Source organism: Calonectris borealis, chromosome 3 (genome assembly GCF_964195595.1).
Source record: "Calonectris borealis chromosome 3, bCalBor7.hap1.2, whole genome shotgun sequence".
Classification (NCBI taxonomy): domain Eukaryota; kingdom Metazoa; phylum Chordata; class Aves; order Procellariiformes; family Procellariidae; genus Calonectris; species Calonectris borealis.
The window spans coordinates 104,846,331-104,871,711 of NC_134314.1; the positions used below are offsets into that span (position 1 = coordinate 104,846,331).

At 37.1% G+C, this 25,381-nt stretch overlaps 1 protein-coding gene across 1 annotated transcript in view; it reads right to left on the reverse strand.

Annotated features, from left to right (window-relative positions):
* Positions 1-25,381, reverse strand: part of USH2A (usherin) — a 391,128-nt gene that overhangs the window by 73,787 nt on the left and 291,960 nt on the right. The window contains exons 50-56 of the mRNA XM_075147080.1: positions 18,684-18,852; positions 15,452-15,673; positions 9,998-10,221; positions 7,362-7,572; positions 6,781-6,978; positions 6,025-6,179; positions 4,003-4,201 (exon numbers count right to left, since the gene is read on the reverse strand). Coding sequence (XP_075003181.1) covers positions 4,003-4,201; positions 6,025-6,179; positions 6,781-6,978; positions 7,362-7,572; positions 9,998-10,221; positions 15,452-15,673; positions 18,684-18,852 — 1,378 coding nt within the window. The remainder of the gene's footprint in view (positions 1-4,002; positions 4,202-6,024; positions 6,180-6,780; positions 6,979-7,361; positions 7,573-9,997; positions 10,222-15,451; positions 15,674-18,683; positions 18,853-25,381) is intronic.

Here is a 25,381-nt window from a genome sequence, read left to right on the forward strand (position 1 = left end):
TCTTTTTTTATTTATTTATCTTTATTCCTCCCCGGAAGAGACAGAGCTTGTGGACTGAATGAGGCAGTAACCCTGCGTACAAATGACTACGCTACTGTGTAATGCAGACTGCTTGCGTGAAAGAGGCTGAATTAGGATTATACAGGTCAATTCATAAGTAGTATACAGGTCAACTTTTAAGTGCTTGGCTTTGTGACCTTAATAACGTACTTTTGATGTAGCTCATGTGCCTAATTGTAATTACTTCACGAACAATGCAATTCTGTGACAAGAAAAAAAGTCTGGCCAAGATCTTTGTTTATAAACAAATCCTTGCTTATAGCCATTACGGAGATATTTTAATTAAAATATATTACAAGCAAATATAGAGAAAGAATAAGCAACAATTATGTAGAAAGGTAGAACACTGAATGGAAGACATGCAGGCTGCTTACAAATTGAACAAGACGTGAAGGAGAGAAAATAAAGAGATGATTCAGAGGGACAGCCCTGGCTGTAACCTAATCATGAACTGGAGGAGAAGAAAAATCATCTGAACGCTGCATATAAAGGTAAGAAGGGAGAAAATGACAGTTGCAGACTAGAGAGAGGCAAAGGCATGGAGGAAAGCCAAGTATTTAACATTTCAGGATAGAAAAGATTACTGTGGCAACAAATTACTTGAATTCCCCTAAAGGGAGTCATGTTCACTTTTAAAGGAAACATGCATAATAAAGCAATACTCATTTACAACTACACTTTAAAGAGAAAAATGGGCATTAAAAAAAGAGCACATGGTTTCACTAAATTTATTGGTGAAATTCTGATACCTGAAACCTCCAGTCGTACATGGAGCAGTCACAGCAGATTTTTATCTAGATTATTAAAGCTTTGCATTAAACACCTTGTCTTATGTATGCTTTGGACAGCTCTGTGCAAATCTATGTATGTGATTAATAATAAAAATAACAAGTAAGATAATCTTGAAACATAAACAGTGTTTTGCTTTTCCAATTTCTCTTCCTGATTGTTCACTAGAGGATACTTCTCCCCTCCTTTTCTTTTTTGGTCTATTATTGTGGGGGTTTTTTTATTCTTTTTTTTTAACTTAGCAGTCTATTTTCTTATTGCAGCATTTGTCATTTGCCAAAAGGCTGTGAAAGAGTGTTTTTTTAAGAATGCATTCTTCTATTAGCCAAATCAATTCCTTCTGATATTGTTTGTCTCCATTTGTGGGTATGGCTCCAGCAAGGTCAGTAATTAGCTCCTAGGCTAACACTCCTGGGCCCTGTCGTGGGAATTTCACTCAGGAGGATGTCAGATTGCTGACCACAGCCTCACACAACCCCTCCACCCCCAAGAGTTTCCTTCAGATAGATATTACTAATGATTCAGTGCTGCATGGAGACAGAGTTGACCAGTGACAACATTTCTGCACCTCTTCAGTTTTCACTACCCTGAAATGGAGAATATGTTCAGATGAAAGAATTTCAAACCGTTCAGTCATAAAGTATTTCTTAATATTGTTTCTTTTACTAAAATAAACATCAGTTATCTTGTCTGGCTTACACCTAAAGATGATCCTACAAATTCTCGATAAAGCCTCTTACTCGGGATATTATCTTTAGTGTACTTGAAAGAGGGAGTTGAGAAGAATCTTTGCTATAAACCCACCTGCTGCTGCTGAAGAGGGCACTCTTAGCTTTCTTTTACAATTCCCTTAATTATTTTCTTCAGTCTTACCCTCTGCCTGGCCCCCACTGCAAAGCATTAGCAGGCCCATTTGTAAAGTAGTAGTAACACAAAGTGAAACAATGCCATAACTGTCATCCAAATTGTTCTGTACAGGGTAGTGGAAGTGTTCAGTAATAAATGATATAAAAAGGTCTTTTATTGACAAGCTGCCATGTGCTGTTTGCATTAGAGAATATGAGAAGATGATGGCTGCTGCCCCTCGGTCCCAGTGGCATTCAACTCAGTGAGATAGCAGAAAATGCTTCAGTTTGCTTAAAGCATTGATAACACCTCTAAATAATTAACTGAGGACTTCCTGTCTTCAATTACTTAATGCTTTTTTTAACATCTTGAGAGGATTATAAGCAATTTATGGATTTCACATGATGAGCACATTCACCGCTATTCCCACAAAGCATTTGTGGGATCATGTTTCCAAAGCTTTGATGTAATTAAAAATAAGCAGCAAGACAATGGTGCAGTGGCAAGGTGCTAGCCTTCTCGTCTGTTATTTGCAAGACCCTAGATTCAAAGTCTCAAGAAATGCTAATGCTACAGCTTCATTAATGTTCAACTGTGGCTTGGGGAAAAGCAGACAGTTTTGGAAAAAAAAAAAAAAAAAAGAAAAAAAGGAAGATGAGAAAATCAAAACATACATCCACAGGGAATAAGACAACAGTTCAAACATTTGAGATTATGTATGAAATAAATTTGATTGTTTTATCTTATTCTTTTAATTTAGAGAGCAATAATTATCCACATTGCTAAATCACTGCCATGAATTCCACGTTATTACCCAAGGAAGCTCCTGCAGAAAACAGCACAAGATTTGATTATGACTGTCAGGAGGAATGATCACTTATTTCACTCCTGGCTTAACATGGCAGCATTGGACAGTGGCTTAACGGAACAGACACACAAAAGGAAAAAAGATCCTTGTTTCTCAGAAGGTAATTTCATTTCCTCTCCCTTCCAACTGGTAAGAAAAACAGTATTGTTTTCATTAAAATCTCAGTTACTCCAGAGGTATAACTGCCTTTGGGGAAGGAAGTGGGAGCACGAGAAGTATTTTTCAAATGGGTTTGATAAATCATTCCTTGTTGGTAGGTGTCCTTTACAGTATAAACTCACAACAGCAATTCTAAAACACCAACTGGCATACTCCACTTAATATCTCATGTCCAGAAGCACTGAATATGGAGACAGGCATAATATACAGTTGACGAATTTCACACTTGAGCATGATATTGTCAAAAAGGAACAGCAATTCTTTACTCCTCTGTGAGTGACTATAGCAAGGACGGCCTCTTTTAAAGCACTAAGGGATCCACTCTGACTCAGGACTCACGCTTTGAGGGGTGGTTGAGAGTGCCATACGTGCTATATAGGTTTTATATGCCCTAAGTCAACTTCTGCTCTTTGGGTGGCTATCATATGATGTGTATAATATATGAATCTCTAAGTTTCCTACTCAGGTGGAAAAGAAAAAAGGAAAAAATAATGTATTTATGAATTCCTAAAAATCATAGATACAAGAATTTGATGAGCAACCTGAGGTCAAAGACTGAAAAAAGATATCCCAGAATGTTTATGTTCCTGTTTTGTGTTCAACAGAAGCATTTCTAAGAATAATTTTGCTTTGGTGTAACATTCAAATATAACTAAAAATTGAATATGTGAAAATAATACATTTGAGGTCTGAGCCAAATCTTCCCCTAAAATCTCGGGCTAAAGCTTCTTTCAGATACACACACACACTTATGAAATTTCACCAAGTATTTAGAAAATGGCTAGAAGCAATATATAAGGTTATAAACAGAATTCAGGATCTTTCCCTTTCTTTCCTTTTTTATTATCTCAGGCATAAAGTACTGGATCCTTCTTGCTCCTACACTGCCACACATTCACAGCAGCACCAGTGACTTCAACTGCATTACTGCACATTAATGACGGTAAAAGAGAGAGCTGAATCTGTGTGAAGGGATGGCAAGCCTACACAGAATATCTGAGACCTTGAGCACACCACAAGCATGCATCTTGAATCAAGCTGGATAGATTTATTTTAAAATTTTGAAATTAAATCTATTAATATTTTAACAAACAGCAGCCAGAAATGAAAGACATTGAAAAAAATAAATTTAAGACACGTAAAGTCATGATAAAGCTTTCTAAATTGTGCACAGTACTAGGGATTTAAAAGTTACTGACAAGTAGCATTTTTAAGATGTTAATACTGTCTTATACCTTAAGGACAGGACATTAACCTGTCAGAGAGCTCTGCCTCCTTACCTGACACTGTGTGCTGCATTCTGCTTGCAGCGTCGGTGTATATAAGTCCTTTCCCTACTTGACTGATCTGGTACTCTCTGATGATACCATTTGGTTTCTTGGGTGCGATCCAGCTTAAATGTAATGCTGTTGAGTTCAAAGCACTGATGTCTGGTGGCTGAACACTCTCTGGGACTCCTTGGACAGTGACTGCAACTACCTGAAGACATATGAATTAAACAGCAATTTAATGTAATAGTACACTAGATACCATGATCAATGAGAATGTCACTTTTGTTTTAAAATGTTGTTTGGCCTGGCATATCATTACCAAGGGCCTAGAGAACTAGTTACTTTTTCCTCCTTTTTCACAATGAAATCTGACCTTGAATACATTACATAAGTCTATGTCTACAATTTATCACAACAGGTTCACCACGTTCTAGCTGCAATGTATAGCACAGGGTGAAACAACAAAAACTGTATTGCTTGAAAACTCTTGATAACTCTCTTCCATATGGTTTGTCAGTGTCTCTGCATTTTAACTGCCTGATTTCATATATTTTAAGCACCAGTAAACATGGGGCTAAGCCTCCATATATCCCATGCAATCTGAACTCTATTGTAGATATTTGCAGCTCCATATTTTTGTAAGGAAACCAAAGATTTTGAAAGATAGAATAACTTTGCACTTGTTAAGCTCTTTCTACAAAAAAAGAAGAAAAAGGAAAAAGCTAATTTTCTATTGACACATCTCTACCATCTCCTGCAGAGGCATTTCCAAATTACACTGGTTTAATAAGTGAGTCAGACCTTTTTCTCTTTGAGAATCACTTTTCTTTTTCTGTTATTACCACCGTAAAGTATTTACATTATGCTGTAAATATAAAATGTGCCCTCTATTATATATTGTCTTAGTGCATTTGGTGGAATCAGTCCCTACTTGCAGACGTCAGTGTTTGCAACAGTAAACTCCTTAATTACAGACAAGTGAAATAAGCAGGATTTATTAGCTCAGGAAAATGGTTGCAGCAACTGTGCCTACATAGCTTCCAGACCACAGCTCTGTGTGCAGGTAGAGGACTATGCACCTATCTCCATCCCTCTGCATCAGTGTTTCTTTTCTTATACTTTTGGCTGAGATTTGCACCCATAAGAAAAAACATTTAAACAACTGAAAAAAAATATCAACTTTTCAATAAAAAAATCAACTTTTCAATCCCATAGATTTTATAATTACAAAGAACAGTCATTATTCCCCACCTCTGCCCCACACACCTTACACTTGCAGTCCTAGAAATTCACTTTCATAGAGGCAAGGATATTATTGTGAAAAAGAGGTCACTTAAGAAATAGTTTTTCCAAATGATGAATAAGACTGGTACTTTGCAGAATAGAAACTAGAGCTGGTTAAATAGTAATGCTGGTGAAAGGCATCCATGATTCAGAGTGATACAAGAGGAAATGAAGCAGTGACAAAGGGAGGGAAGAGATTCTGTTTGCTTAAAACTGAAGCAGGGGCAGGTTGTACACAAAGGGAGTGTAAAGCCTGAAGCAGGTGCAGACATGGAAAGCCACTGAAGGGTAATATAGTGGAAGGAGGCTCTAAATAAGAAGGTTGTTGAACAAATTGATAGACTAGAGCTAAAGCAGATAAACTAAGAAATACCAAGGAAGAAGAGGCTATAGACCTCCTAGTGAGAAGCAAAGATTAATTTCAAGGCTTAGAGAAAGTGCATTTTAATATTCCTTACTCCATTCTATCATGTGCAGCTTTCTCTTTAACAAACATCAGTTCCTACAGTGCAATTTCAGCTTTGCCAAGACTGAGATACTGTTTTCTTCTTCCGCTTACTTGTATCAACCTTAGGTTCCAAATAATCACCTGTCAGTAGTTGAATCCAAATAAGACTACTAATGTTTTTCACTTGCTTACTCAATAATCATCATGTCTTCAAATTATACCTTTCCAAAAGCATTTTTCTGTTACGACACTGGCTGGTAAAATTCTGGCACCAGTTCCATAAAGACCAATTTACTAACCTTGCTGCTGTCTGCGCAACCAGCAACAGTGCAGGCTCGCAGCTGGTATGAATATTCTTGGTATGGCTGGACACCACTTGTGTCTGTGAAGCTCATTTCTGTTCCTCTAAAACGCTCAATTCCATTTCGGAGAATGATATAGTGAGTAACAAGACCTATTGCAGAAAGAAAGTTTTCCCTTTCGTTAGCTGAGAAATCCTGTGTGATGGTATACTATAATAACCTGCTCTGCACACAGAAAATATTAAATGAAATCTCTAGGCGATCACTGTAACAGACAATCATCCTGTTTAAATGGCTAATGTCAATTACCAGCTACTCTCTTCAACCTCTACATCAACATCTCAGTATTTCTCAATTTTTATTGAGAGCTACTGCAAGTTTTCTCACTGTTTGAAAATCATAAGCAAGATTTCCTTGAAAGAAACATGAGTATCACCCACTCACTCCCCCCGAATCTCCAAATATTTTGTAACATGATTGTGATTTTCTGATCATATTTGCCAATTATTATTACAACTGTTCTCAAAAGAGGCTTCTGGGTACTTCTCAGAGACATAGTAAATTGTCTTCTGTGAAGTTAGACTCTACTTTTATTTGCAATGAAAATGATCTCAACCTAGAGCAAATTCCTCTTGCAAAGTTTAGGAATACGTATATTTCAGTGGCAGTGTTTTAATTAAAAAACATTTTGTGATCTTGGAACACTGTCAGCTGAATGATAGAACATACTCTTTTTTTAACATATATCAATACCATTTGGTTGAAGTGGTTCCTCCCAGTTTAGAAGTATCATGTCTTCCCGATTATCCACTTTGGCCCATTTTGGTGGACTTACACCTTGTGGCACATCTTGCTTAGTGACAGCTCTGCTAATTTCACTGAAGCCTCTTCCATAGCTATTCCAAGCAGCCACTCTGTACTCATAGGTGATAAAAGGTTTGAGGTTCAGGTCTAGAAAAAGAAAGTTTATCATCTCAGTCTTATCAAAATCCAAAATAATCTTTGTTTATTTTTTTCTGTGCCTATGGGACTACTTCTATGTTTAAAGACAGATAGATATGGAAGTTGTTCCTTTAGTCAGGGCCATTTTCTGATATAGCAATATTTCTATCAACTTTTGTGAAAGCTAATTTAGACCTTATGTATTCACTGAACTTCTTGCTACTCATTTCATTTCCCTGAAGATACTGTCCTGACTCACAGATTAATTCTTAAAGAATGCTACTTCACTACAATTGCTTCACATTTAATTAGAATACTTGATAGCATCTTTTTCCCCAGAGTGAATTAAATACACCAGCAAATCACCAATCTGATATGCCACTTTTCCGTACCTGTAAACGAATACTGGTTTGGACTTCCTGTGTAGACAGTTTCCTCTTCAGCTGGACACACACCTTCCTTTACCTCCTTTTCTGTAGCACTCTGGGAACCTTTTATCCACGCACAGATATTCTCCCTGGGATCAAAGTCACACTTTCCACAATGTGCTGTTGCCTCCATAGCTAAAGGGCAAAGGATATTAGCCTTGCATTCTTCTTTTACCTAAGGAGTACACATACAATTTCAATATATTTACCACATCTTCCTTTCTTTACAAATGCTTCCATTAGTATTTCTCTGTCTTTATGCAACATATAAATCAAGCAACCACATTGAGTACCTTGATATTTCTAGCATATGGGAGACCCTTTCAGCCCTTGGCCTGAAGGCCAACCTACTATCTTTGGTGTTTAATGTTTTTATAATCCTTTCTAAATGAAACTTTTTTTTCTGTAGGGTCCTTGCATGAAAAAATCACAAATGTTAACTACCAGAAGCCCAAATGGCTGGGTTTGTTGAAAGTAGAAGAGTCTATAATCAAATGAGAGCAGGATTTTATCTGAGTATTTGAACATTCTGCTTCTGCAAAGGCCAATATCCCCTGGCAAATCCGTAACAAATTCCCAGCCCCTCACACTGCCAAGTACACAAGAGGGCTCTCTGCAATTCCTTGGCAGCTGTCAAGGCTGAGAACTCTATCCATGGGCGATATAAATTGTGTCCTCTACCACATCACTCCTAAACAGCGGTTTTGCTGCAGTAAGAGGACCTCTGCAAACTTTGATGCAGATTTAACCCATAAAGAACAATTCACACAAATAGAAATACACACTGAACATCCACACGTTTCCATTAAAATTCATGAAATAATATTTTTGCCAAACCATAAGCTAGAGAGCAATAATTCTCATAAAATACAGGTTGTTGCAGGAAGAAATATACTGCAATATTTGCTACAACTATTTCTGCCCATTAGGCTACAAACTTTAGAAGGAAAACCAGATTATATCTAATGCTTCCTTAATTCACCTATTGAAATTAGTTTGTTAGCTGATTATGAACTTCAGCTAATTTAATTTCCCAAACTTGGCCCTTTCACAAAAATTACATTGTGATAGATATCAATATAAGATGTAGGATATAGATGGATTGGATTCACATATAAAGTAACACCAGAATATGGCTCAGAATATCAGTCCTTTTAACGTTAGTAAATCTATACATATCAGAAAGCCAGCACTGCTATCTCTTTTCTACTGCGGGTAAGTGAAATACAAAGTGCTTCCTTTTTTTTGTACATTATACCTGAGGCATGGATCTAGCATGTTATCTACCAGAATTCATTAACCTATTCTCAGCCATTTTTTGCCTTGCATGAACTACTAATACAATGCATTGAGGAACTGTAGCTGACTCATCACAACACTTGGATTTTCTCTAGGAGAAAATTATTCAGTCTGAAAATGAAATTACATGAAAACCTTGACATGGAAAGGAGAAGATGGAAGAAATATTTGTGTATTAGCAGATAAACGAAAAGGATACAGGAACACCTGCATGTGGCAGGATGGGGTCTGTTTTTCTTTTTACTTTAGTGATAAATTCCACAATATCTACCTGATTTCTATATGGTAGAATTCACAATATCCAACCCTCTTTCTTCCTGTCTCACCCACTTTCTCCCTCTCTCCATAAATTATAAATATAAATACACAATAAATATAAATATATATAAAAGAATATACATATATAAAAACAGCGTTTCCATCCTTTGAAATGTTCATTTTCTTATTGTAATAACAGTTGTAATAAATTGTAATAACAGTTGACAATATTTTTACAGCTTATGTATAACACCAAGATGCTAATTCTTGAAGATTTCTATTGAGTTCAACTGGAGTTGCAAGACTTTGCAGCTTCGGAAGTTTGGCCAAATTGTCTCATGCTGATACCTATAGTCACTGGCCACTCTTAGAAAAGGTGGAATTAGCCTTTATGGTGCTTAGTTTACTCTTGTATTAAAACAGAGTGAAAATAAACTGTATAATTCATTAGGCGCGAAAGGCACCAAAAATATACCACCCTCATTGTTGCTAAAAGTTATACAGGGACCTATCCTAGTACTGCTGAAACTTATGCCAAAATTGCCACTGTTTTTCTGTAGGATCAGGATTAAGTCTATCAAGAAAATATCAATTGCTTTATTTTTATTTATAGTTTTTTTAGGAGGTTGGGGAATCTATGTCATACTGTCTGCCCAAATTGAAATGTAATAGCATTTTTATACTTCAGGACTGGCCATTTCAATTTCAATTTCCACTTAAGGAACATCATCAGGAACTGTGGTCACAGAACGGAAGCTGGCTATACATGCCAGTCTTGTTAGTATGCCAGCTTTTAGCCACTGTTCTAATCTGAAGTGCTGGGCAACACTTCACAGAGGCAGCTAATCATTATTAATTCCTTTAGAATTCATTGCAATAACATCAATCATGGTGAACTCATTTGGTATTAATATGGATGTAATGTGAAAATGAATAATGCACACAAGAGTTTTTATATTCCTATTTTAGAAAAATAGTTATGAACAGTGTATTTCTCTTTCCATCGTCAAATCAGAGCTACCGAGAGATTTTCTATCAATTACCTTCATCATCATTCCAGCTGAAATCTTGTCAGAGCAAACATATTTCAAAGGATTATATCCAACTCCATTACAGCATTCTTCGCTCTTTGGAATAAGTTCAGTCTCACAGCATTTTACTGGCACTTGGTCATTCTTTCTAACATGTGCTAGGAACTCACCACTGGAACCTGAGCAGCATATGGTATCTGACATATTCACGTATTCCTGCCCACAACAGAACATCCCTGAAACGAACAAACAAAAAATATACATCTGAATATGAAATGTAAGTAAATAAATAAATAGATAAAGAAAGGAGAAAGCTCTGAATGCGATATAGCTTGGTATAAAACCATCAGCAGCTGGAATTACGCAGATTTAGCTAAAGTGAGATTAAATTCGAACGTGAGGTGACTGAAGTAAGCGTCCTGACTTCTAGACCTGCTGAAAACAATAAAGAATTAGAGAAATAAACAGGGATCCCCTACAATCAACTTCACAATTGCTGAAATTTTGTAAGAACCTTTGTTATGAAATACCATACCAAAGTACTGTGCACAGCAGGTCAAAGACAGACTGCTGATGAAAATTTCCTGTAGAATGTAGAAAATTGAGAAAGCCTCTCCATGTACTTACCAGTCAGGTCTCATTCATCCCCCCTTACATGGGCAGTCTTCCAACAGTGCATCTTAGCATTCCAGAATGTTTCACATCATATCTTATGTTTTAAAGTGGGGGTTCATACTAGGTACGTAGAACTGAATGGGTGACTTGCCAAATACCCACAGTGAAGCTTCAGTTATCTGATACAGAGAATTACTCTTTAAGAAGTTAATATCTAAATATAATTTGCATTTCTGTAGTGGAATTGATAAGCTGCCAAAATTAATTCCACAGTCTTTTTTCTATTTTTAATAATTTTATTTTAAAATCAAAAGCTTGTCATAACCACTGTAATTTTCCAAATATTCACATGAATGATTCTGCAACTGTGAAATACCAGCACTGAAGCCCACACCATTTAAAGAAAGGGTAAATTTTAACTCTGAACCAAATGCTACAAACACCTTGTACAATAATTGGCGATGAAATAAATGTTATTACTAGAAAGATATCACAAAAAAAACAGGGCTGTGATATACTGTTACATCTACAAAGTAATTTGCATTTGACATAATTTCTGTAGTATGTAGACATTTAAAACACACGCAAAAGTAGCCATTTTTCTCACTGCCATTTATTGCAACAAATCTCTCTTAGGAAGTCATACATAATGAAAATTACTCTTTAAGGGTATGATCCTACTAAAGCATTTAGAGCATTTAATTCCAATCACTGGAATGACTCAAAATGGTGATGTTACTTGCATACTTTACCTATTTTCAGGGCTGGTTCCATTCACAGAAATCAAACTGTGATCGCCAGCTCTCCAAGAGGTAAATATTTCCCCTGTTCACACCCTTTTTCCAAATTGTCCTCGGATTCTACCAATTTTAAGTAGAGAATTAATTCAGAAAATGACTCAATTCAATACTAATAAGCAACTCAGAGAGCCCCAAGGGATTTTTGACAGGCAAACTAAAATGTTGATAATGAACTGTTTTTCTATTGAAACAAACAAGGCTGTAGTCTTTCACTGCGAACCTCATCTTTGTTTGACTGAATTAAATTTTTCAGCCAAGATTTCACTCACATAACAAGAAGTGACTCCCTTTCTAGTTTCTTTGGTAAACCATTACTTCTTTAATTATTATCAACCTTGTTCCAGTGTGATAAATTGCTAATTACTTAATACCCTAATCAGCGTTCATTCTTTGCACAGATAAACTGTGACAGCGCCATTAATTTAAATAGTAATTTCACTTAATGGCCAGAACGGCACACCAGATTTTTATGCAGCATTTTCTGAAGACTGCATCCATCACTGCAATATTCTGACATAAAGATGTCTGACGTGCACTAACTCACTTAGGGAGAGCAGATGTTGCAGAGCAGAGTTTGGTAGTAATTCCCATAGTGCATCACTTCAGCATGAATGAGCTGCAAAGGCAGAGGTAGACAATCTTCTGAAACTGCATTGCATAGCCTCTGACCTTTGCTTAATTTATCACATGTAGCACTTGACTCCTGAACCTTGACACCTCAAATGTACAATTTAAAATATGCTCCAAGAAAAACAAAATAGGACCATGTAATATTGATGGATTGATTTGCCTTCTAAAAATCACTTTATTCAGTTGCTTAAGGATCCAGAAATTCCTACAAACCCTTGCTGAATTCAGCAAAATACCAACATACAAACTATTTGTTTGTAAATTAGTTGGAATGTGTGTGTCATGCTTTATATATTTATGTTTCATAGGCACATCATGCATTACAGCAAAAAGAAAATCTATGGGCTGGAAAAGACTGCTAGCAGTGATTCCTGTCAACAATTACTTCATGTTCATCCCCAGCAACTGAAAAAATTTACAAACATAGCTGAGTGATGAATTACTAATTTAGTAAATCTGCAAAACCAATGCTTTCAAAAGGGAAAAATGAGTATTAAAAGGTTTAGCCTTTGGAGCCAGAATAGAGGATCAACAAAATACAGAGCCAGTGTACATTGCAAACTACTCCAAAAATCCTTGGCTTACATGTGGGTATTGCAACTATTACAGATCAGGAACCACAACAGTACAAAGCATTGTCTTTCATGAGTCTGGGATGTCAGTATAGTGGCATTTTACTAGTTTTTTGTTTTTTTTTTTAAAAAAAAAAAAAGAGAAAATCCAAGAGCTGTTTTAGCTGGCATTATCTTTTATAGCCAGAAATAGACAACTTTGGATAATCACATTGCAGCAGTGGGACTCAGGATGTGTGTATACAATGGCATCACTGCCAGCCTTTGCCAGTAGATGTCTCTATGGTCACCCCACTAAATAAGGCCAACAAGGGGCGAAAAATAAAACCTAAAGAAATAAAAATTTAAAAAAAAAAAAAAAAGAGTAATATGAGATGGAAAAAACATCTCTTTTTGCAGGACAGACTCTCTGAAAAAGGTATACAATGGCAAATGAAAAAGTTCTACCATTCGAGCTCTTAAACCAACATTCAGTGCAAACCTGGATCTAGATTCTGCAGAAACACACTGCTTTCAAACTGGGCATGAAACAATAAGGCTGTGCACAAGGCTTACACTTTTATTGATCATGTTTTTCTTGTATGATTTTTTTTTAAGGAACTAAAACTTCCAAACAAAAGCTGTAAATTGTCATTATATTTTTAACCGTGGCATTCATTGCCAACTACAAAACAGAAGCATTTCAGCTTTTGCATAAAGCCACCCCTGTTACCTCTTCCCCTTCTAGACAATGAGATCAGCTTTTCAATTACCATATTCTTGCAAAATTCTACTTATCCATTTGCCAATGATAAGTAAATTCTGTTTTTATGTGAGAGTATTTTTTCCATTAGAATCATTATAATAATAGGGATAGGGAGCAGGTAGATGTTTGTGCCTGGCTTGTGCATTTTCATGATGTATTTAGCAAGGCTGAATTACTCTAAGAAATTAAGCAAAAACCTATTGAGTATGATGTATACAATATGATAAGAAACCATAATCTATTCTATGCTTAATGCAAGAACACAATCTCTTTTCAACTATGGTGCTAATTCATCTTTCAAACCTGTATTTGTGTTCAGCTATATGCTGGCTCGCGGAAAACCTGTGAATGATGAAAAAGCCACTGTTTTCTTTTTTAATAGCCAAAAAAATGTCATCCTGACCCATTTTCAAGAAAAATGTTGTAAATGACAGAGCACTATAGGCTAAACACATTTTAAAAAGAGGGGTATAAAGGTTTTTTAAATATATATATTTAAAGAAAAAAACTGTTAAGAATACATATATACTGAAATGAAGAACATAACTTTCATCCCAAGATACCTGTATTACACTCCTACACAACTCATCTGCCCAGAGAGAGCAGTAAAAACATAAACGCTACCCCAGCAGTTCTGTTCCAACAGCATCTGTTAATTCACTCCATTTATAAAATACATATTGACAAAGACAACTGAACTGGGACCAGGGAGATTTGATTTGGTGTGAGAAAGTCAATTCAATGTGATTTTGTTAAAGGGCTCCTGCAGGCAAATAAAAGAGTTTAAGTAATAAAGTACATAAAGAGATGTTTTATGAGCCAGCCCCGTCTTGTGGCAGCCACACAATGCGCGGCTATGCAAGAGGGCCTTGTTCAGAGCTGATATTGTGAGCCCTGCGTAGACGCTGTAGATCAGGCACAATTAGGGATCACAGTGAGAGGGAGCTAAAAATCATGCAAGCAGTGCTGTTCACAGCATACACTCCATGTGTCACCACTGGAAGGGAAGGATAGCGTAGAAACCGCAGAAAGCGTTGCAATGGCTCTTCTGATTAGCCCTTCCTGACAGTCAACACAGAGCTAGGGTACTTCTAATACCACAGAGGCTGAGGATCCAGTGAATACAAAAAATAAGTTGAAGATAGAGCTCATTTTTTGGGAAAGGAGGAGTTCAGTCTTCAGATCTGGATTCTTATTTATATATTAAAATCCTTAGTTGCACAACTAGATGCTTAAACTGGCACGCACATGGTAAAAGCCCTGCATCACTCATCTTTGTACACCAAGCAGAACTGGGTACAAAACCTTCATTATTTCTGTGTTTTGAAATCAGGCTCCCCTTTGACACTGCAATTGTTTCTGAAGTCTTTTTGTCAGGCTGAGAAAGCCTGAGGCTGATGGTGTATAATTTGTCTAATAACTGTGGAAAGAAAAGATACATGAAAATACCTGAATAGGGTTTGTAATAATACCTCCAATCTCTGTCACCAGCTAGTCACAGGGTGCTTTACGAGGAAGTAGGGTTCAGATTGTACCTCTGAGTGATGGAGTAATTTCCTTTTGTGTGCAAGAGATTAATGGGATACACCAGATGAACAAGTGACTAGTGCTAGGGATTAAGTTTTGTTAATTTTAAACTGCAGCAGGTTTACTCCTATAAAGATTCACAAGTGAGGGACATAGACGACCAAGCAGATAGCATCATAATCTTCAATTTCTAGGTGACTAACCCCACATCTCCAGAGCAAATGGAAAATCCCTGCACTGGGATGCATGGGAGGACAAGGCAGCCAAGTCTAACCTCTACTCTACTCATTGAGAGGGGACAGGTCCTATTTCCTGAGTGGTATAATGAAAGATCATGCACTCCTTTTTAATTTTCTGGTGTCTCCAGCCCCCGCAGCTTTTGGACAAAGGCAAAGAAGGATTATTGAAAGCTCACCATTTTGCAGTCTATCAGAATAGGTGAGTGAAGTGCAACATCATTTTAACAAATTGGCATACACACCTTAAATCTGAGTGTGTCTCTGCTCAATGGTTAGTGTCATAAGAGATTTAGAAAGATGAAGGCCCTTTTTTTTTTTTTTGAAAACTTCTCACTTACCTGTGAGAGGTCTGTGTGCAGTCCCTTCTTCTTCATCACCACAACAGACCAAGTCCGTGCTTATGACTTCTCCACCACAGCACTGCTGATTGAAACTGTCATGGAGGGATCCACCACAGCAGATTTGATTGCCTGATGTGGAGTAAGGCACTCCCTGGCAGCAAGAGTCACCAATTCCAACTGAAACTCTGTTTTGCTCTTCGTTAGGGCAACATACTTCTCCTGACAATTTAAGAATACAATTAAAGATTTTATGCATTTATAGCTCTTAAAATCCCTGAGAGGCTTTCATCTGATAGCAACAAGTCTGGGTTCACACACTAGTAGGTTCACGTACAAAACGTTCCACGTGAAAGCATGGAATCACTCGGTACTTTAGAATGCTATAAAAGTATTATATTCATTTGTAACAATAATTAAAGAAACATGCATTCATGAATTCAGGCCCAAGACTCTGTAAGATATCAAAATGCAAGCATGACAAAGACAAACTGAGAAGAGCAACAAAAATAATTTCTGTAAATATGATAATTATAGCGCGGAAAACCTTTAAGTAGAGGCAGCTACATAGTAAAGAGAGCTCGTTCTTGCTATGATTAACAGAACAGTCAGCCTACTTATTCTCAGCAAAAAATTTCCTTGTCTCCTCCAAAATCATTCCAAACTTGTTTGGAAGGAAGGACTAATTCACATTGCTTAACGAGTTTCTCAGTGTTGCTCAGGACTTCATCTCCCAAAGAACTTAAGGATTAAACTCCCTTTAAAAATTAAATAGCACCATCACAATCAGTGGGCTTGGCTGCTACTCAAGCAAAAGCATCAGCTTTTGCAGGAAAAGGCTGTAGAATAAGACTGCCAATGAGACTGACACTATAACGGTGGGCTGGGCTGGGATAAACTGTGTGCTATGAACGGAGTAGATGCTGCTATAAAGGATACAAAAATTATGGTAAATGGCAATAATTTTCATTCACTAGTGTCTGCACTTGATCTGATCCAGTGTTATAAAGTCACATTTTTGTATTATCTTTCTGTGTTGCAATGTTTTCTGAGGCTTAAATGTCATTTGAAAGGAGTAGGGGTTTTGTCCTGCTATTGAAGATGGGTAATAGAGGTGATTAAAGTATTTGGATTCCTGATTGTTAATACAAGAAATGTGTTTTGATTTTTAAAACTCTTTTTTCTCATTGAAAGTAGTATCTCAAGTCCTTTTCTTCTGAAAGGTTGTGAATTACAGACATAGAGCCCTAAACCCAATGCAGCTTTTGTCATAAATAAACATATGATGCGATTGTTACAGAATAGGGAGAACACTGTTTTTCCTACCCACCCCCCATGTTCCTTGCCACAGAGGTGCCTGGGTGTAGTAGTTTGTTCTGCTTTGCTTTAAGAATCTCTCCTCCCATCTTAGTTCTGGAACGGATGTTTGCACTTCTTTGTGCACTACTGTTTCAGAAACTGAGATTCCTGCCTTCCTAATTTGTAATCTTCATGCCTTCAGCCCAGTGTGCTTCAGTACATCTAGAGCTATCAAGCTGGCCAAACAACATCTGGGAAATATGTATGCTTAGAGAGTTTCCTGTATAAATAACTTTATCAAATAAAGTCAATAATAAAGAAAAAAAGATGAGAACAAATTTTTAGAGTATAATAGATATAATCTGTTTAGATACTTCATCATACTTTCCTGCATTCCTCGGAATCTAATTTAGTTGCTACACAGAGAAAGTATTAAAACACAGAATGTAGCTTACATCTATTGGAAATAAAACTGGGTTTTTTTAAGAGAACTATTAGACATAAGACACAAAGGATCAGTACCCTTCTCATTAACCTCTCAAAATGGGATCCATTCCAAGCTAGGCTTGAAAATGTTCTCTCTCTGAAAACTGCCATGCAGTCTTACCAGTTAATTGTTATCCTTATCAAAGAATGACCCACATTAACATTTAGCTTGAGGTTATTAGCATATTTATAAAAATAAAAAAGAAAAAAGTGACCAACATTGTTCATGTTGCTGCCCTTTAGAGTATGGAAAAAGAGAATGCAGCAAGTATACTTAGAAAAAAAATGTTTAAAATCATGTTCAAACATTCACTGTTTCATGCTTGTGGACTGCTGACTGAACAAGAACTACTTTCAGACATAAGACATTTTGTTTCACTGTGCTTTTCTTTCTTGATGTAAACAACATTAAGCTAGTTAACGTAGGCCACTGGATTATATTGTGACAGAGGTCACAATATAATCTCTCCATTTCAGTACACTGAGATTAATGAGGCCAGCAAAATACTCTTCTCTGGTTCTTCCATGTGATAGCATTTTTCTGATGACATCATAGAAGGCATTCTAATATTGTGATATATGAATTACTTTTCAAACGATCAGAACTTGGGATGTGCTGAATGTGTTGGCAAAAATTCAAGCATTTCTGAGCCTAGGGAATGTGTGCCAGCTCATGAGTAATGGAAGCATTTTAGCTCCTGACCGGACAATTGCCTACAAAGAGATATATGCTCTGAACACTGCCCCCTGAAAGTGCTCTCCTTCCCCTTTTCCTCCCCTCTCCCTGTCAAAAACCCACCAACAAACTGGAAAACCAAACTCTGGACAATAGCACAGAAGCACAGTTTTGGCAAACTTCCCAAACAGTTCTGAGAATAAGAGTATGATCAGCCTTAAGAAAAGGATAAATTTCCATCAAAGATAATACATGTGGGATGTGTACTTTGATCTGTAACATTGGTAGAAACAAAGAGTAGACAATGCAGAAACAAGTAGAAGTGACATAATCCGTAATATCAACCCCAAATGCTAACAGTTGTTCCACAAAAGAAATGGCTAGGGAAAATCACATGGGGTCAAGTCAAGCAGAGAACGAAGCCGCACCACTAAATTGCCTGATGGTGTTCCCATTAAGCAGAACTGCCCTCCCCATTATGCAGCACTTACTGCAATTAAGTATAGTTTGGTATAAATTAGTTCTCTGGGAAATGACCCAATCATCAGGTTTCATCAATTAAGCCTTTCTTGTATAAACAGCATACTGTGTTTAGAAGACAAAGTCAGTGCAATTTTCTTCGCTTATCCCACTGAACACAAGTCTCGGAGACATCTAGAAATCTTGATAAATCCCACATTTATTGCTATGTTTTCATTCTCCTTGGTTTAACAGATATATCAACTTTGTTGTTTTGTTTCTTTCAAACACTGGAAAGGAGTTGTCTCTTACCTACTAATACCCTAGTGTAATAACCACCACAGCACCGATGTTTCGGTTGCACAGCATGTATCTGACCACCACAGCAAGCCCCTGGTGAATTAAGAATAAATGGAATGTACTTGTCCTCGCAGCATTGGAAGCCAGGTTTATTGTCGTGCAGAATCCCATTACAACATACCTAGAAGCAGTTAAAAGAAAAAATCAGTTAGGCAGTATCTGTTAAACAGAACATAATGTGTTCTCTGGCAAAACAACGTATATGAAAACGTGTACAACACATCCTAGCACGGACACTAATATGACTGCAGTCAAATAAAATGTAACTTGGCTAAAATCCTGTGCCCTCCAGCATTATCAGACTTCAATAAACTACTGTGTATCTGACAGAATGCTGCTATTTTGTGGCCTTCAACTATACTGCACCTTAATAAAATAGTCCATTAATATGAATCATCTTCATATGCCTTGCAGGCTGTTTGAGTCTCTCAATGTGGAGTAGATTGCAATATGTAAATATAATCTACCATCACCTTATCCTTTTCTTTTCTCCCCAATTCTTATTTCTTTATTTATTCATTTATGATGAAACATGTCATCTGAAACCCTTACAACTAAAACCCAGTATTTCCCAATATGAGCTTTTGGGTTTTCTTTCACATAAAAATAAGTGGAATTTTCTTCTTATAGCACATGATCACTTATTTATGACCACATTTTTTCAGATAGTGTGATCTCAAGAGAATAATATTTATATAAGGATTTTTTTTTCCAAAACAAAATTTACATGGAAATGAATTTTGAAAAGGCCTTTTAACTGTGGACTTCTTTCTAGGTGCTGTCGAGAAAATTATACGCTTGAACAATCAAATAATTATTTGTACACTTACTCCTGTGTCAATGGAGTGGCACACTGTATACACAGCAAATCATATAGAACAGTCAGTAGGATCATTGTAAAAATTGTAAAATCGGAACCGGAAGGATGCCTCTTACAGCTAGACAGAAAACGCAGTACAGCACAGATGTTGGAGCAGAGTTGTTCCTTTGTTTTCTTTTGACATGGAGCACTTCCTCTCCTGACTTTAACCACGTTCTAAATCAGGTTACCTTAGCAGCAAAGAAAGAAAGTGTTCCTCTAGAAGGATCTTTTGTTTGCCTAGGTGCTTTAATTACTAGCTGACAAAAAACTTTAAAGAAAAGTATATTACTAGGCTCAGGACATCTAATTTGTATTACATTTATAATGTTAACACAAATACATAAATACAGAAAAAATATTATTACTTTTTTTCAGTCATAAACAAATTCTTTCTGACTTCAGAAAGATGATGCTTTGTTTTGTTCACTTTTGAACGGCCTTTACTCAATCACCCTTGGGAGTATTAGGTTAGGTTCTGAAGTTACAATTTACAATACATAAACAATATGTAACCCAAAATTAACATGGGGTAGGGCAGAAGGTGTTCTTGTTTCCTCATTATATTTTGAGGTTTTATAACCTTACGTGCTTTGAATTGTCACACAGTTTTCTGCTTTTCCAGCTCACTTTCTCATTCAGCATCTGTTTTAGACTACCAACATAGCGGAATTTTGTCATTTTCTGTTCAGGAATTTTGCATCTCTGTAGGACCTATTATATTATTTTGCTGTCCACCTTGTCACTGGTAATATAATCCAATCTATGAATTTAATTAACCTACTGTTCTTTCTTCTAGATCATTAGTTAAGATGTCAAATAAAACTCTGCTTTACACCTCTTTTCTGCTTCCTATCTTTTGGACATTTTTTTATGACTGGCACGTGCTCCAGGCTGAGTTTTAATTCATTTGCAATTCGCTCCAAAGCAACCTAGAAGATTACCTGGTATCTCTGTATTTCCAAGTCATTTAAAAGCATTCTTAAAAATATCAGATCAAGTACTATCATGCCACTGTCCTCAGAATAGATCACATTTAGCAACAATTCTTGACACTTGTAAAGAAATGGCCTCTGTTCTGTCCTTTTTACTGCATCCTGAGCTTGAGACACCAGAGCCAGCAAATGCTGTACCTGCCTGCATGAAGGAGGCCAAATACATGTTCCTCACACATTCTTGGTCCCAATTTGTGTGCCCCTTGGGATTGTGTCTCCCTCTGTGATCTGTCTAGCCCAGTTTCTCTTCTTCTTTTAATGGATTTCATTTGTCATCCCTGTACTGTTTCCTTCTTTTTAGTGATGCACACCACCCAAATTTCACCTGAACCGGGTTTTTCCATCTTTCAGATAAAGAAACTTGCACATCTTTGACATTATCCAAACACTTGAGCAGCCATTTACTTTCCATGCGATGTTTCCAGTTTTAAGAAATGCCCCTTCCCTTGTGAATCCTCAGTAGAAAGAGCTGTTCTGCATATTTCACACAGACACTGGGAGGGCCGTTTTAGTACTAACTCTAAAGCATTCTGGTTGGAATATTATTTGTAAGATTGCATTATTACTGGTGCTTTTCCTTTTCCTCCTGAATTCCCTCCAAAAATGCCCAGCTGAACACGCAGGTGTTACAATAGTTTCAGCAGCTACATTTCCGCATTAAAAATTATTTAAGATCCTCAGTTTTTCCCAATACCCTATAGACAGCTTGCAAAAAGGCGTCCAGTCAGCTCTAAAACACATTCAGACTCTCCTCTGGCATTACCGATTGATATAGTTGGTGCTATTACTATGTAGCTCCATAAAATCCTCTGCAGTCAGCTGTAAATTGTTAAATAACACTTTTTTGGCAGTCCTCTAAAGATAGTTAGTTTCTATTTGCATTGATATTCAGCCCAAGGATTCCGCATTATCAATCCATAAAATAAAATGCGTTCAAGTAATGCTAAAATTATGTCATAGACAAAGAAGAAAAGCAGATGGATTGAAAGTTATAGTGTCAAAAGGTTATTATTATCTCATCCTCTTAGATCTAAAAGTGACAGTCCCAACTGGATGGTGTTACTAGGTACATGAAAGTAGAAGCCTTGTAGCGATCGGATAGAGTGACACCAACATTTTAGGCAGGTCGGAGATCTCACCTTCGTACAGAGGGTTGAGTGCTTGACGTATGCTTGCTAGCCAGAAGATCTTTACTATCTATGGAGATGATACAAGATGTTCATCCTTAGCTATCATGGGAGCCCTTAAAAATATTGATAGACTGAGTCACTCACGAGTCAGTCCTGTAGTTATTCTCTCATCCAAGCCCACAGAAGGACTGCGACCCAGGAGCACAGGGACTGGGAAGGGCTGGCCGTAAAGAAAGGCTTATTATGACACCTGAGAAAGGCCCCGCCAGCCACGACGCTAGCACAGGGTAACTAGTTATCAAATCTGGCAGGCAGGATTACACAATATTTTGACAATTTTTTTAAAATACTCCAAACTTACCTATGAAACTCTCTTTTAATTAAAATTGTGTCATCCCTGATCCCTCTGCTTGCTGAAGACTTTGCTGAAGGATATTATCTGGCCTTATGGACACATGCCAGTTGAGCTAGGACTGATTTACTCAAATAAACAGATGTGCTAGGCAGCCATGTTTATCCTTCTTGTCAAACGCTTGCTGCCAGAGCCACTTTGTGAAATAGCAATTCACAAAACACTCTAAGGAATTCCTATTAGCTACAGGAGTTCATTAAAAATTTCTGCCTGTGGAGCAAACACCAGAGTAATGATTGACCCATCATGTTCTCATGTGAGAGGGAATATTTTAAATTAGCAAGGCTCATTCTTTTTTACTTAAATTATCTCTGAAGCTATATAGTCACCCTTTTTTGCCAAGTATACTTACTCACCCGTTTTTTTTCTCAAACTGCTGTTCTCTTTTGGTAATTGGTACAGCCTTAGATCTAAAATCCATGAGCACAAATTATTGTTATTCTGTTACAAATCACTATATATTGTCTTACTAAAATGGGTTTCATCTCCTGTCGTTGGGGTGTGTTACAACACACACTATACATGAAGTGTTATCTTTTTAAAGGTTCTCTAAGCCTGAAAGAACTTGAAAAGAATTTGCGCAATATTGCTAGCATTAATAGTAAATTTTACATAAATATTGATGGAATATCCTTCATCAGTGTCAAGATGTGTTAGTTTTCACTCCTGAAAACTGTGCTTTTGAGGCTAGCTATCAAGCCACCATTTTGCTCCTCCTGTCCTTAAAGAGAAGAGTCCTGCTGGTGTTTTTAACAAATGGCACATGTTAACTCCGATGAGTAAAGGGATAAGCCTGTACTTCCTAGTAATGTTAGAGTTATATTTGATTAGTTCGTTAACTGCAGGTTTATACACCTTGTTGCTGCTGGAAAACAAAAGTGCCGAAGCTGTATTAACACCTTCAGTCAGGACCCTTTTAACTGTTGTTGTTCATACTCATGATCCATTGTGTACAGAAATTATTAGCCTTTATGCCACTATTTTAATTACTTTTTTACTGTACCTATCTCATTATTTTCAGTGTTCACCTCAGGATGCCAGCAACAACAGAGGGACAGTTTGGAAGTTCCACGGATAATACAGGAATGCCTTTCCCATCGGTACTGAGATTATGCTCCCTGATGGGTGAAGCTAGGGCACATTTCCTTGTTAATTGAAGTACACCTCTGCAGATCTCGTGATATGTGCTCTGTACGCTGATGTCTGTTTTGAGATTTCAAACGTGGATGGAGTTATGGCTCACACCTTACTGAAAACAGCTAGGAAAAGACTGTCCATTTTGGCAGCTTGGAAACACCTAAGCAGCGCAGGTCCATTACTGTAAAAGGTACACAGGACATAGGGACCCTCCTGGCAGCTGACAAAATTCATCATGAGAGTGTATTCTCAGCTTTTCTGCAAAACTACACACAAAAAAACCTTTCTAAATTCTTTTTGCACTCAAGAGTTATAAATCCATCCAAGTCTGATTACAAACACCAGGGTAAGGATACCAGGCACAGCGCTGTGTTAGCTTAGTTAAAATAACAAAGATTTCTAACATCGAAGCAGAAAACCAGATAATAACTAGAAACAAGAAGTAGGGATCTGATGCAAAGATTATTTAGGATAGCAGGAATCTGTTTTGGTCTTCATTAGGCTTAATACCAGGCCTACATGAGCCCATGAATGTGCATGTACACATGTCCCTTGTAGTGAAAAGGTCATTTGCTCTTTTAGAGATTCCCAAGACAGCTCTGAGCAAGTTGTTTGATTTACACAGCACAGTGCTATGCAGAGATACTAACCTGGATCCCAAACGCAGCACACATATACCAGTGCAGCCCTGCACCCGGGCTATTTAGCACTGCCTTTCTGATACAACTGTGCTACTGGACCCAGCTCAGCCAATGTTAGCTGAAGAGTCTCTGCATCCCTTTCTACTGTGCAGTAAAAACACACCCTTGTATTCCTATTACTGAAACACTTTGGTTTCTATAGATGGAGGGGATTATATCTCTTATGTAGATAAGAAATAACAAATCCCTCTTTTTCTGCAGTGTCTTACAATAGCAAGCTGATAATGCCAAATGTCACCCATAAATCCATAAGGAAATATTAATAAATAGCCCAAGACATATCTCCAAATTATTTTTGTATAAAAGGCCTACTTTTCCTCTCACTTTATATTCCTGAATTCAAGGAAATTGTAAGAGAGGAATTAGATCCATTGTGCCTTGTATACAAGGTGCAATAAATGACCAGAGCAAAAGTGAGAACTCCACAACCAGTTTGTCTGTTGGAAGCACACATATACAATCCGCCTGCTTTTGCTGACCAGCCTATCATCAAACGAACAAAAAACTTGTTTATTATTCTGGATCTGAACATTACTTAGGCTGCTCAGCATTTAACTCTCAGTGGCATCTCTTCGCATTTTGCTGTACAATTAATGTATGGCGAACAGCAGCTGGCACTGTGATAAGAGGCTTTCTTTTCAGAACAAGTGTACACTGGTCAGTGTTGCTTTTCTTCACTTCTGTCCAGTAGACTGTCGAATCTAAGGACCACATAGACGAGCATAAATGCTCCAGCATTATAGCTGGCATAGACTGACAGTGAGTTATATAAAAGTGTGACAGAGGGCTGCCACATAAGGTCTTATGCTGTCCCTCTAGTTTAAGAGGAACATGGATGTGCCAGGAGCTCTGTAGATATCTCTTACAGACATTTTGGATGGCTAGTGCGGATACACAGAGCAAACCAGGCAAAGCATTGGGAGGGGAATTTTAATCAATTCACCCACAAAAATTACTGCCATGTCATCTTATGTATAAGTGCTTTAGGTTCCTGTGGATCTTCCAGTTGTTTATTATATATTCATTACTTAACCAAATAGCACCCACTCCTAACCACAGTCTCTGAGAATACAGAGAGACCGTTATAACAAAATAATGCAAAATTAATTAGGAAAAAATCAAAAGTCAGGAAGCTATAAAAATAAATGGACACTCTCCAAGCTCAAAGTTACCATAAATGCAAAAAGGCTGAAAAAATAAAAATGGAGAAGAAAACTTCTAAAATTAATATAATACAAATTTAACTCATACATATGCCAAGATCTATTAAAAATTCTACCATGCCAAAAACCCAAAATAAGTAAATTTACCTTTAAGCACAAAGGACTTCCCATAATTCACTTGCAAGATTTCAGAAATACGTATGTTAAGTATAATATTGCTTTCAAGGGAACTCAAAAGCTAAAGCTGTGTTGG